Source organism: Papio anubis, chromosome 7 (assembly GCF_008728515.1).
Source record: "Papio anubis isolate 15944 chromosome 7, Panubis1.0, whole genome shotgun sequence".
NCBI classification, from domain to species: Eukaryota; Metazoa; Chordata; class Mammalia; order Primates; family Cercopithecidae; genus Papio; species Papio anubis.
Window position 1 is genome coordinate 113,037,598 of NC_044982.1, and position 14,356 is coordinate 113,051,953.

The window sequence follows — 14,356 nt, forward strand, 5'->3', positions numbered from 1 at the left end:
ATCTAGAACTAGAAATACCTTTGGACCCAGCAATCCCGCTACTGGGTATATACCCAAAGGATTATAAATCATGCTACTATAAAGACACATGCACACGTGTGTTTATTGTGGCACTCTTCACAATAGCAAAGACTTGGAACCAACCCAAATTCCCCTCAATGATAGACTGGATAAAGAAAATGTGGCACATATACACCATGGAATACTATGCAGCCATAAAAAAGGGTGAGCTCATGTCCTTTGCAGGACCATGGATAAAGCTGGAAACCATCATTCTCAGCAAACTAACACAAGAACAGAAAACCAAATGCCACATATTCTCACTCATAGGTGGAAATTGAACAATGAGAACATATGGACACAGGGAGGAGAACATCACACACCAGGGCCTGTCAGGGGGTGGGGGGCTAAGGGAGGGATAACATTAGGAGAAATACCTAATGTAGATGATGGGTTGATGGGTACAGGAAACCAGCATGGCACGCATATACCTATGTAACAAACCTGCACATTCTGCACATGTATCCCAGAACTTAAAGTATAATTTTAAAAATGTAATGATGAACAGATTGGCTTTTTTTGTTTTGTTTTGTTTTGTTTTTGAGACAGAGGCTTGCTCTGTCGCCCAGGCTAGAGTCCAGTGGCGCAATTTTGGCTCACTGCAAGCTCCACCTCCCAGGTTCACACCATTCTCCTAATGAACAGATTGTTTTTAGAGTATTTGATTTTGAGTTTAATATTTTCTTAAAACAACAAAACAAACATATTAGTTTGGGCTTTACATCAGTCAAGTAGTAATTGTCATTTTAGAAAAGATAACCATCTAAATGTTTGGCATACTTTAGATAATTATATGATGAAGATCTCTATACTTCATTTAAACAAAATTACAGTTTAGTCAATATTTTAAAATTGTTTATTATTTTTAAAAGTTTCATCACTATATTTAACAACTTTGCCATAGTATTCAGGCATTATACTGTCATTGCTATTAGTCAGGTTCAATGATTTTATTCATTTCAAATTGAACTTGGTGTTATAAGTTTTGTTATAGCTATTACCTTCTTTTAGCTTTATAAGTTCTTCAGGTCATTATTTATATAAATTTTATCTGGCTTGTAAGATAAAACCTCATAAAACATAAATTTTGAAAAATATTTTTTAAAAATTTGTGAAACACTTACCCATTAGCTCCACGTTAAAATTTATTTTCTCCCAAACTTACACTACGTCTTGAATTATTCAGACAAGCAAAGATAAGTAATGAGTCTGAAGAATGTGCTTTGGTTTTTACCTTTAAAACTTGGACAGTGATTTGGAAGTGCCCCTTAGTACAACTCCTTTTCTAAATAAAATTCTGCTCCATTTGCAACTCTGAACATGTAAATTGAAGGGGTGGCTCCCTTGGCCAGTGCCTGACCTCTGTGCACACCTTGGTCTGGCGTGACCTCGCCCACACTGCACGCTGCAGCCATATAAATCAGATTTTTGACATGTTATAAAATGCAAGTCACAGCTGCTGTTGTCTGCAGTATTCAAAAACTTTTGAAACACTGCATGTCCAACAAAATTTATTTTGTGTGTGAATGTAAGTTTTTATTGAGGGTAAGTCCTATTTGTTTGGAAAAAAGAAACAGTATGAGTCAGTGATTTAAAAAAATCAAATAGATTTAATGTTCTCCTTCCTGCCTGTTCTCGCTCGTGTGTGTTCTCTCTCGATTGCTTGCTCGCTCTCTCTGCCTCTCTGCTTGTCTAAGAAAAGAGCTGTTGGCTTTGAGAGAAGACCTTGATATTACAACTGTGTTAGTAGATTGAGATTTCTGTTAGAGTCTTTCTGTTTAGGTCAGAAGTGTTCTTTATAGAACAGAATTGGGAGCTTGTAATCATAATGTAAGTATAAATGCTTCACCTCTTCAGATATATGTTTGAATTCTTTTGTTTCTGTTATAGCAGGAAACTTCATATGTAAGAGTGTCTTATTAGCTACATTGCTTTGCCAGATGCCAGACATTTTTTGTGTTTCTGTGGTTAACATTTTCTTTTTTTTTTTTTTTTTAATTTAATTTTAAGTTCCGGGATACATGTACAGGACGTTCAGGTTTGTTACATAGTGTGTTTATTACATGTGTGCCATGGTGGTTTGCTGCACCTATCAGCCCTGGACATTTTTTAAAAGAAAGGTTCGCATGGATTGATAAATGTAATGTGCAATCTATGGTAAACTTAAAAGTGCTTTTATAAAAGTTTTAAAGGTTCTATAAAAGTGCAAAAACTTGAAATGCAATTGAAGATTTTTCTGTAGTACATTTTGGCTATTTTCAGTAAATTGAAAAAGTGGAAGTTACTGATTCAACTTAAGAGTCAGATTGTAAATACGCTTTATGAAAAAGCAGAAAGTCAATTCAGTTCATTCAGTTTTACTTACTGTCTCATATCGTTCATGTAAAATTCCATGTAGTACTCTACTATGTTAATAATGTTTACTAAAAATAAGCCTTATTAGACTTTTCTGCAGAGAGATATTTAAGATTAAATTACATTATTTAGGCAATGATTTATATTAAGTATGTTATTCATCTTTTAGTTTTGTTCATATTTTTTATTGAAATGTAATAGGTATCTAAAAATGCCGTAACTAAAATTTGTCCCTAGTATATAAATGTCTTTATTATTTTCAACATTTAAGAATATTGCTGTTAGAATATTTGACATTTTGTAATGCCCTTAAAAGAAGACCATTTTCCCTAAATTATTATTTTTTAAAATGTTTTAGGTACTGTTTTTCAACCCTAATCTCTTGACCAAGAATGAAACTATTTACAAACTAAGATGCCAACAGGTAATTTCTTATACATTTATATGTTTTTGTCAATATGTTTCCATAGCAATAGAACAATGATCAAAAATGTATATTAACACAAGGCTGTATTATTCCCTTCCAACATCATTGGAAGAGATGTGAATATGAAATTAATATTTCAAATATGAAATATTTGGTTTTGAGAGACCTTCCTTTATGACATAAAACTACTTTATTTTAGACATATATGTTTTATTGGTTTTATAACCTGATACATTCTAGCTTGTTCTATATCTGAAATCAGCTCAAATAGTAAAGGAAATAGAAGTCAGAATAAAAGTAGATTCAGAAATAGTGATTCAGGTTAGATGAGTTTTCTTTATTGATAAAATAAATGCCAAGTGTTGAGATATGTTTGACTATAATCTGATTAAAACAAGGACACTAATTTTAGCTGTGATAAAGTTACTTTCCACCCTCAGTGGAAAACCATATATGATGACTCCTTTGATTCTGATATAATGTTAATTTTATTTTTTAGCCAAATTATTCCTGAAAAATTTTATAATCTTGTTGAAAGTTGTTTGATTAGGAAGAAGCATGGCATTGTGTAAAAAAAAAAAAATCTCAAAGAATTCATTTTGGTTGATTTTACTTTCTTTTTCACCAGTTCTCTGTAGTTCTGATTTCCTCTTTTCATTTTTATACTCTTTGGGCTATAATGTGATGCTGAAACAGGATTTTCTCAATTCTAAAGTAAAACAAAAGTTTTAAAATTTGAAAATCTGATTGTGGAGATATCTGACTCATAGCAATTATATCTTAGCAAGCATTGATATCTTAGTGGCACATAAATGCTAGATAATTTTTTAAATTAATATACTAATTTTAATGTCAAATTGGAGTCCCAATGGGAGTAATGCCATTTTCTTATTCCCATTAGATGATTCTGGGTCATTTCCTAGATAGAAACAATTAAGAACTAACAACGTACAATATTAAAGCAATATAATTTCCCCTTTAAGGCTGAAAGATAAAATATTCACCAATTTTCTCTTCATAAATTACTAGTATAATGACTCAATGAATCCTTCTGTTATTCTAATTTTTTCTATACAATGGTTTTGGTGGCCAGGGATTTTTTATAAAAGGTCTTGGGGGTGAGGCTGGAAGGAAGGAGAGGTACCAAGGGAGAAAGGGAAGGCAGAGAGATAAAGACAGATAAAGGAAAGGTCAAAGATAAAGAAAGAAGATGAGGCTGAAGAAAGAGGAAAGAGAGACAAGAAGCAAGAGAGAAGTAGAGGCTTATTTTCTTAGTATTCTAAAAGATTTGGCTGTATATCAAGCTATGACTTAGCTTTTTAATTTTTCTTTGTAACTTTAGGTATGTCTTTATAGTTAGTAGCTATTACCTAAAATCACCTTGCAAATCAACACCTTATAAGATTATTTTTGGTTTCTGACATTTAGATTGTCATATAGGAACATTTAAAGTTAACTTTGGAAATAAAAAATTAATTATCTAAATCCTTTCCCAGACGCAATTTCAGATGTTAATGTATTTGAGACCTAATAGGAAAAACAAGAATCTAAATAAATTCTTGGGACAGGGAAACTCTAGGTAATACTGCCAAATCTCTGTAGTAAGTGAGAAAGGCCCTGTTTGTTCTAAGATCCTAATCACCTCCTTTTAATCTAACTAATATAGGCATTCCTTATTTCTGTTATTTAGTGTCTAAACCCATTATAGTTAATGGCCATATCTTTAGGACATAATTCTTCTCTCAAAGACATAGAAGTCCCAGTCTGTCAAATAAGGAATAGAATTAAGTCTTTCATTTTGAGAAAAAAAAATTATTCATTCTGATTTTCAGAATTGCTACTTCAGTTTAAGATAGTTATTCCTATTCCTTGTTGTTGCATTAGGAAAACTTTAATTTGCTTTTCTCTATTTTATATATGTATGTGTTTTAGATCACGAAGAGCCCTGTGGTCCCAGTCACAAGTCATTTTGCCTGAATGGGGGGCTTTGTTATGTGATACCTACTATTCCCAGCCCATTTTGTAGGTGAGTTAAATGGACTAAGGGAAGATGTTAACTTTATTTTTTTATTGTCTACTAACTTCTTTGAGAAGTGATAAAAAGTAAACAAAAAGTGTAAGATGAAAAGGTATGAGGCATATTCTTCGTATTTATGTAGGGAAAATGTATCCTTTTAAAACAAAACAAAAACAAATAGCACAATAAAAATCTCACTAATCAAGGTGTTTATTTTGAAAATTGGTAATGGTAGTTCCTAGCCTAGACATATTTTTAAAAAATAATCCCTTTTAGTGAACTCTTTGATTTTAGCAATTTAAGGAAGGCAGTCTGTGCTTAATATTCCTGGCAAAATAGCTAGGGAATTTGCTAATCAAAAAAACCTAATATGAGATATTTTATTTTGAGTTTTTAATACATATGCACATGATAACAGAGTTGGCACCAAAACTTACACTTTATATGTTAAAAAGCAAAAGAAGCATTGTTTTTCTAATAGTGGTAGCAAATAAAAAAGAATGGTATCTTTGCCACTATTGTTTTAAAATAATATAATTCACTGCGGGAGTACAGATACAGCCAGTGACCCATAAAAACTTCAAAATAGTACTTCTGTAGCCTGATTCCTATGAGTTGGTTGAATAGGATTTAAGTGTGTAATAATAAACCTCTTTTTAGTATATGAGTTAACATCGTAGTACTGCCGTATACTGTGGAGCTAACACTTAAGATCTAAAGATATTTTGTAACACATGTGAATTACTCTTTTTTGTTCTTTAACCAAACTGAGAAGTATAGAATCTAGATTTAAGATCTTACTGTACATAGAAGGAAAGAAAAGTAAAATTCATAGGGAAAGTTGAAGATACTGGGATGTAGTATGGAGGAGAGGAGACAAAAAGAAATAACCTCACAACTATCTCAAGAAGATTTTAGGGCTTTTCACATGGGGAATAGTGCCCCGGTGTTTTTCTTCTCTAGTGAATATGTAAAGGGAAGGGAATGGAGGAACAAATTAACAATTACTTAACACTCATGATGTGCCTCAGGAGTATACTCTTTTGGTTTTTTAATCTGTTTTCTGAGATATAATTTATGTATAATGAACTACATTCATTTACAGTGCGCAATGGATTAATTTTGACAAATGTTTGTACCTGTGAAATCACCACCACTATCACATCTAGATATAGAACATTTCCATAGATAGTCCCCCCCAAATTTTGTTGCTGACTCTGCTCAACACTTAATTCTCACAAACATCTTAGAGAAAGGAGGCAGGGGAGACCTTAGAAAATAATACAAAAAAAAAAAAGAGGAGAAAATGAGAAATTAAGTGACATGCCAAAGGTCATATAGCTGGGAAGAAGAAAGATGTCACCTTTAAATACAACTCCCAAGTTTCACTTAACTTTATAATATGTTCATTCTGGATTCTTTCTAAGGTGATATGGCATGTAGCATATATAAAATAAAACAAGAATGCTTATCAGAAGAAGTGCATTTAGATCAGGCATGGTGGCTCACACCTGTAATCCCAGCACTTTGGGAGGCCGAGGCGGGCGGATCACAGGGTCAAGAGACTGAGACCATCCTGTCTAACATGGTGAAACCCCATCTCTATTAAAAGTACAAAAAATTAGCCAGGCGTAGTGGCACACGCCTATAGTCCCAGCTACTCAGGAGGCTGAGGCAGGAGAATGGCGTGAACCCAGGAGGCAGAGCTTGCAGTGAGCCAAGATCGCGCCACTACATTCCAGGCTGGGCAACAGAGTGAGACTCCATCTCAAAAAAAAAAAAGAAGAAGTGCATTTAATAATTTTTAAATACTAATATTTTGTGTCTTGATCTTGATGATGGCTACATGGGTATAAAGACTATTCTTTCTCCATTGGATTGCCTTTGCCCCTTTGTCAAAAATCACTTGATCATTTATGTGCAAGTCTATTTCTGGACTATTCTTTTCTGTTGATCTATGTGTCCTGTCTTTTCACCAATACCAGTCTTGATAAACGTAGCTTTATAATGAGCAAAATCAGGTAGCATGATTCCTTAACTTTGTTCTTTGGCTCAATGACCTTTAGCCTTATTTTCTAATAGGCAGTATTTAATGTTAAAATTTTCAAATACATTTCTGTTTTACCCTAAAAATTTTATAGTTTGTTGTTCAGTTTTAGGTTTAAACATTTTTTCATTATGATTTCTTCTGTAACCTATAGGGTGTTTTCCTATGCTTTTGTATTTGTACCTGATTTAATGGCATTGTGGGCAGAGTGCTTGGTCCATCAAGCTATGCACTTAATGTCTATCTGTATACTAGCTATCTGTTATACCTCACTGAATAAGTTGACAGAAAGAACTAAGAATGCTGGAATTTGGAGATTCATTAAAATGGAAAGAAACCTAGGTTGTCATCCTGCTTTTGTACCTTGGATAGATGCATTTTTAATGTATTTTCAAAAAGTTACCAATGATAGAGAATGGCCAAGTTTGCTGGCAACCCACAGCGGGTGTAAAAATGTATATAGTTTCTTCCTAATATCAGAATGTAAGAGTAGTAATTACGGAGTAGTTGAAACCATGCCACATGGGTTCATGATGGGTAGAGAATGAAGCAAGGTCACCACATTGCACAACAGCAGGAGATTCTGTGTCTTGGCACCCTCTTTGTAATATGAATGATGTATTCTGGAGTTGCTGAACACCCTGGAAGGAAGTGAAGTAGGGGGGCGGGGTAGTGAATGAAAGGGCGGCTGAGAGAAAAGGAAAAAAATATAGTGCCTGAAGGCTGAGTGACATTGAATGGCAGATGTATTTTAATTCATATTTTATAAAAATAACTGCTTTCCAATTATCTTAGGAGCACATTTCTAATGTAGCCCTATAGGCTGTAATAGCAATAACTAAGAGTGATAAACTCATTTTCCATCCCACTTCATACTGTTTTCTGCATTTCCTGTTTCTATTATGACATCTCAACCATCTTGTCACTGAGAAACCCCAGACTTATATTTGACTCTGTCATTGCCCTCTTGTCCAGTTGTCAAATCATATTTCTACCTTTGCTGTATCTCTCATCTCTCTAGTCCTTTCTGTTCTTACTATTATTATACTAGCTCAGAGTTTCTTAATTCCTTGCTTTGTCTATAGAAATAGTTCCTAACCAATTTTCCCAGAGCCTAATTATCATCGTCTGTCCAGCTAAAACAAAAAAACTCTTCAGTGACAGCCCTCACACCTACCCAACTACCACTCATGAAGTAATACCTCACTTTTTAGCCTAGCTCTTTCAGCCTTCTACCATTTGGCCCTCAAACTACCTTTGTGGCCATTTCTTCCTTGGTCTGCATTCTAACTAGAGCCATTCACTATTTACATTAGATATACTTTGTGTTATGTTGCCTGCCAACCCCTCCTGTTTCTCCTCCTCCTCAGTCTACTCCACATGAAAATGAAAATGAAAAGGATGAAGACCTTTATGATGATCTACTTCCACTTAATGAATAGTAAGAGGTATATTTTCTCTTCCTTACAATTTTCTTTTCTTTCTTTCATGTTTTGTTTTTGTTTTTGTTTTGAGACGGAGTCTCACTGGCTGGAGTGCAGTAGTGCGATGTAACCTCCGCCTCCCAGGTTCAAGCAATTCTCCTGCCTCTCAGCCTCCTGAGTAACTGAGATTACAGGTGTGTGCCACCACACCCAGCTAAATTTTGTGTTTTTAGTAGAGGCGGGGTTTTGCCATTTTAGCCAGGCTAGTTTTGAACTCCTGACTTCAGGTGATCCACCCACCTTGGCTTCCCAAAATGCCGAGATTACAGGTGTGAACCACTGCACCTGGCCCTTTTTTTTTTTTTTTTTTTTTTTTAAGAGACAGGGTCTTGCTCTGTTGCCCAGGCCGAAGTGCAGTGGCTTGATCATAGTTCACAGCAACCTCAAACTCCTGAGCTCAAGTGATCCTCCTGCCTCAGCCTCCCAAGAAGCAGGGACTACAGGCACACGCCACTGCCCTTGGTAATTTATTTTTTGTGGAGGATGGGGTTTTGCTGTGTTGACTAGGCTGGTCTCAAACTCCTAGCATCAAACTCCTGGCCTTAAGTGATCCTCCCACCTCAGCTTCCCAAGGTGCTGGGATTACAGGTATGAGCCACTTCATCCAGCCCCCTTACAAGTTTCTTAATAACATTTTCTTTTCTCTAGCTTGCTTTATTGTAAGACTATAGTATGTAATACATATAACATATAAAATATGTGTTAATCGACTGTTTATGTTATTAGTAAGGCTTCCAGTCAACAGAAGGCTATTAGTAGTTAAGTTTTGAGGGAGTCAAAAGTTGTATGTGGATTTTTGACTGCATGGGGGTTGGTGCCCCAACCCTTATATCATTCAAGGGTCAACTGTATTTGTGCCTTAAGATCTAAAATGCTTCTAGTCAGCACATAGTTGCATCATGTGTTTTCGTCCATTTTTCTAATCTCTGTCTTTCATTAGATAATTTAATCTATTTACATTTAAAGTAATTACTGATAAGAAGGGGCTTTTGTAATTTTGTTATTTATTTTCTATATGCCGTATCACTTTTTTGTTTTTCATTTTCTATATGACTGTCTTTTGTGTTTAATTGATTTATTCGCAGTAAAACTTTTTTTTCTTTTCTTTTCTTTTTTTTTTTTGAGACGGAGTTTTGCTCTTATTGCCCAGGCTGGAGTGCAATGACGCTATCTCGGCTTACCGCAACCTCCGCCTCCCGGATTCAAGCGATGATTCTCCTGCCTCAGCCTCCCGAGTAGCTGGGATTACAGGCACGGCCACCATGCCTGGCTAATTTTGTATTTTCAGTAGAGACAAGATTTCTCCATGTTGGTCAGGCTGTTCTCGAACTCCTGACCTCAGGTGATTTGCCTGCCTCAGCACCCCAAAGTGCTGGGATTACAGATGTGAGCCACTACACCCAGCCTGTAGTAAAATGTTTAAATTCCTTTTTCATTTCCTTTTGTGTATATTCTATAACTATTTTCTTTGCATTTACCATGGGGATTAAATTTAACTTTTTAAAGTTATAACACTAATTTGAATTTATACCAGCTTAACTTAAATCACATATAAGAACTGCTTATTTATAGCTCTGTCCCCACTTCTTTCATTTATTGTCACAAAATTATATTTTTGCATATTGTGGCTACAAAATATAAACTAAGAATTCAGCTCAATACATTAATCTCTTAAATTATGCAGAAGATAAAAATGGGATTACAAACTATTTTTATGGTAATACTAGCTTTTAAAATTGTTCATGTATTTATCTTTATGGATATCTTAATTTCACCACCTAGGACTCCCTGAGTTTTTCTTGCAGAACAGGTCAAGTGATAATGAATTTTGTCAGCTTTTATCTCAGAATGCCTTAAAAACTCTTAGTTTTGAAGGACTGCTTGTTGAATATAGGATTCTTGGTTCCAGTTGTTTTTGTTTGTTTATTTAGCCATTTGAATTTATCAGCCTACTGTCTTCTGGCTTGCATATTTTTGATCAGGGAAATCTGTTGATAATCTCGTTGAGGATGCCTTCTATGTGAGGAGTCACTTTTCTTGCTGCTTTCAGGATTCTCTCTTTGGTTTTTAAAAGTTTGATTGCAGCGTGTCTCATTATGGGTCTCTCTGAGTTCATCTTACTTGGATTTCATTAACCTTTTTGGATATTTATATTGTCTTTCATCAAATTTGGGAAGTTTTAAACAATTATTTCTTTAAATATTCTTTCTATCCCTTTCTTTTTTCTCTTTTTGGAACTCTAACAATAGGTATGTTGGTCCGTTTGATGTTGTCCCATGGGACCCTTAGGCTCTGTTCACTTTTCTTTAATCTTTTTTCCTTCTGTTAGACGACTCAACAGTTGTCATTATCTTATGTTCATCTATTTTAACATAGTGTTTTAAAATTATAAGTTTTCCTCTGAGAATTAATTTAATAGCAGCTCACAATTTTTGATGTGTCATATTTTCATTTTGTTTAATTCAAATGTTTACTAACATCCTTTGAAGTTTTTTTGATCTGTTAATTCTATGAAAGTGTATTGCTCAATTTTCAGCATTTGTGGATTTTCTGGTTATATTTTATTATTGGTTTCAAGTTTAATTCCATTATAGTCAGAGAATATACTCTTTACAATTTTGTTCCTTTGAAATTTATTGAGACTTACTTTATGGCCCTTCATGGAATCTATTTTGGTTGATGTTCTAGGCATATTTGAAAAGGAGCAATTCATTGGTGTAGCATTCTGTAAATTTCAATTAAGTCACATTGGTAAATAATGCTATCCAAACATTCTCTTTCCAGACTGATATTTTGCCTGATTATTCTATCACTTACTGAGATATGTATAACAACTTCAAGTATGATGGTAGATTGCCTGCTTCTCCTTTCCCCAGTTTTGCTTTATATTTTTTGAAGCTATGTTAATTATTACATGTACATAAGTTTAGACTTCTGATGTGCTCTTGTTTAATTGCCCCTTTTATCATTACACAATGTTCTGCTTTATTTTTAGTATTACTTCTTGCTGTAATGTCTACCTCTCTGCTATTAGTATAGCTTTCTATTTGTTGCTGTTTTACACAGTATATCTCTTTCTATCCTTTTTTAACCTATCTGTATCTTTATATTTAAAGTGTGTGTTTAATAAACATATAGACAGGTCTTTAAAAAATTCAATCTGATAGTCTCTATCTCTTAATTGTATGATTTAGTCAATTTAGTCCATCTGCATTTAATGAACTTACTGATATGGCTAGGTTTAAGTCTACCATCTTGCTGCTGTTTTCTCATTGTCCCATTTGCTTGTTGACCAGCATTTTCCTCTAGCATTCCTCCTTTTCTGCCCTTTTATTGGCTAATTATTTTTTAAGTTCCCACTTTATTTTCTTCATTATCTCTTGTTATACACATTACTCTTTGAGTAATTATCCTAGATATTACAATATACATTCTTAATGTATTACAGTCTACCCTCAATTAGTACTTTCATTCTTCCTGAACAAATGCAAGTATCTTCTAACAGTTTAAATCCTTAATCACTTTTTTCCCTTTGTACTATTGTTGTGCTGTCACATATGTTTAGTGATCAGCCCATTTGCATTTCACACAGTTTTAGAAATAGCTGGGTTTAACTTTATTCTCTTCTTGTTTTCTGTTTATTTTGTCTGTTCTTTGCTCCTTTTTTCATCTGGGAGATTTCATTTATCCTTTCTGGCCCAACCCAGCTTTTGATTGAGTGGCTAAGTCTTTGTTTTCTCCACTTTCAAGTTAGGCACTTTGGAGCTTTTGAGCTAAGCTTTGTAGCCCCTTGTTCCATACAGGTTCAAAATCTGACAAAAATCTAGCTGGGAGGAGGATACTTGTTATATGTTTGTTGTAGGCCCCTCCTATGGCAAGTTTTAAATAGATAATATGTTCACATTTTTCAAAGATCAAAACCAAAACCAAAAGATACATTGATGTATATTTCTCTCATTTCTGTCTCTTAACATTTTTCCTCCCTGTGTACTATAAGAAAGCAGTAAGCCCTTATCTAAACTTCCAGTGCTTCTTTTTGCAAATTCGAGGAAATACAAATGCATATTTTAACCTCCCATTCTTAGTAGAATAGTTCTTAATATATAAGTCATTCAATAAGTATTTGTCAAATGAAGCAAAGAACAAACATTGTATACTTGTGTGGTCCCATATGGTAGCCAGGAGCCATGTGTGGCTACTGAGCACTTGAAATGTGGCTAGTGTGACTGAGAACTGAATGGAGATGTGCAATGAGCATCAAATAATCCTTAAATTTTGAAAACTTAATATGAAAAAGAGTGTGAACTATCTCAGTAACTTTTATATTGATTACATGTTGAAATGATAATATTTTGGATATATTGAAGTAAAAATATATTACTAAAAATAATTTCACCCTTTTTTTTTTTTTAATGTGGCTGCAAAAATTGGGCCCAGGCATGGTGGCTCACACCTGTAGTCCCAGCACTTTGGGAGGCCAAGGCAGGAGGAATGCTTGAGGCCAGGAGTTTGAGACCAGCCTGGACAACATAGTGGGACCTCATCTTTACCAAACAAAACAAAACAAAAATACCAGGTGTGGTGGTGTGTGCCGATAGGGAGGCTAAGGTGGGAGGATTGCTTGAGCCCAGGAGTTCAGTGCTGCAGTGAACATGATCATGCCACTGTACACCAGCCTGGGCAATAGAGCAAAACCCTGTCTCTAAAAGAGATAAAAATAATTAAGAAAAATTTAAAACTAGACACTTTATTTCTGTCGGGTAGTGTTGCTATATGTACTATCCTGTAGTTCTTTTTTCTTAACAATGTATCCTGGATATCTACTCATTTTAATATATGGCTTCCCAATTCTTTTTTACAACTAGAAGGTATTCTGTTTGTGTGAATATACCATAATGTATTTAACCAAGCCTCTATTGATGAATATTGCACACAAAATGCAGCAGTACACATGATGTGTACCACTGTGCCCAGCTCATTTTTTACCTTGCACATAAATCTGCACATGTATGAAATTATATAATTATATATCAGTAAAATAAAGTCTGGAAGTGAGATTCCTGGGTTAAAGATAAATGCATTTGTAACTTGTATATATGTTGCCAAATTGCTGTCCATAAGGATTGTGCTATTTTGAATTCTCACCAATATATTTGGGTACCTGTTTTTCTATAACCTTGCAACAGATTTGTCAAACTTCTGGAGTTTTTCAAATCTGATAGATGAAAACATAGTATCTCAGTGTTAATTTTTGTTTTCCTAGTGATGAGGAAAGCTGGGCATAGTTCATTTGTTTAAATATTAATTAAAATCTTTTTGATAATGTATTTGTTTACATATTGTTTTTATATTAGGAAGATTAACCTTTTGTCTATAATATTAATTATAGATAATTATTTATAGCTTATTTTTCCTTTTACCTAGCTTATGGTGTTTAGTTTTCCATGCAGTTGTTTTTTGGTTTTACTGCAGTCAAATCTATCAATTTTTTTTAAAAGCTCTTCAAGTTTGAGTCATACTTTTAAAAGACTTTCTGGCCAGGTGCGGTGGCTCATGCCTGTAATCCCAACACTTTAGGAGGCCGAGGTGGGTGGATCACCTGAGGTCAGGAGTTCCAGACCAACCTGGCCAACATGGTGAAACCCCATTTCTACTGAAAACATAAAAATTAGCCAGGCGTGGTGGCAGGCGCCTGTAATCCCAGCTACTTGGGAGACTTAGGTGGGAGAATCTTTTGAATCCGGGAGGCAGAGGTTGCAGTGAGCCAAGATCATGCCATTGCACTCTAGGCTGGCCTCCTGAGTAGCTGGGACTACAGATGTGTGCCACTGTGCCCAACTAATTTTTTTTACTTTTAGTAGAGACAAGGTTTTACTATGTTACCCATACTGGTCTTGAGCTTCTGGTCTCAAATGATCCTCCCATCTCGGCCTCCCAACGTCCTGGGATTATAGGCATAAGCCACT

The 14,356-nt window shown here is 34.7% G+C and overlaps 1 protein-coding gene across 14 annotated transcripts in view; it reads left to right on the plus strand.

Moving 5' to 3' along the window:
* NRG4 (neuregulin 4) overlaps window positions 1-14,356 on the plus strand; it is a 121,903-nt gene that overhangs the window by 42,629 nt on the left and 64,918 nt on the right. For 9 of the 14 annotated variants that reach the window (XR_001904481.3, XM_017960799.3, XM_017960795.3 and 6 more), the window contains 2 exons: window positions 2,774-2,839; window positions 4,775-4,868. The exons of 1 other annotated variant lie outside the window; for it this stretch is intronic. Coding sequence is in view for 10 of the 13 variants with exons in the window: in XM_017960799.3 (XP_017816288.1) it covers window positions 2,830-2,839; window positions 4,775-4,868 (104 nt within the window). In the remaining 3 variants the exon portion in view is untranslated. Of the gene's footprint in view, window positions 1-1,126; window positions 1,606-2,773; window positions 2,840-4,774; window positions 4,869-14,356 lie in introns of those variants that run through there. 4 more of the 14 variants (XR_001904483.3, XR_001904482.3, XM_009210681.4 and 1 more) reach the window with 4 other exon arrangements.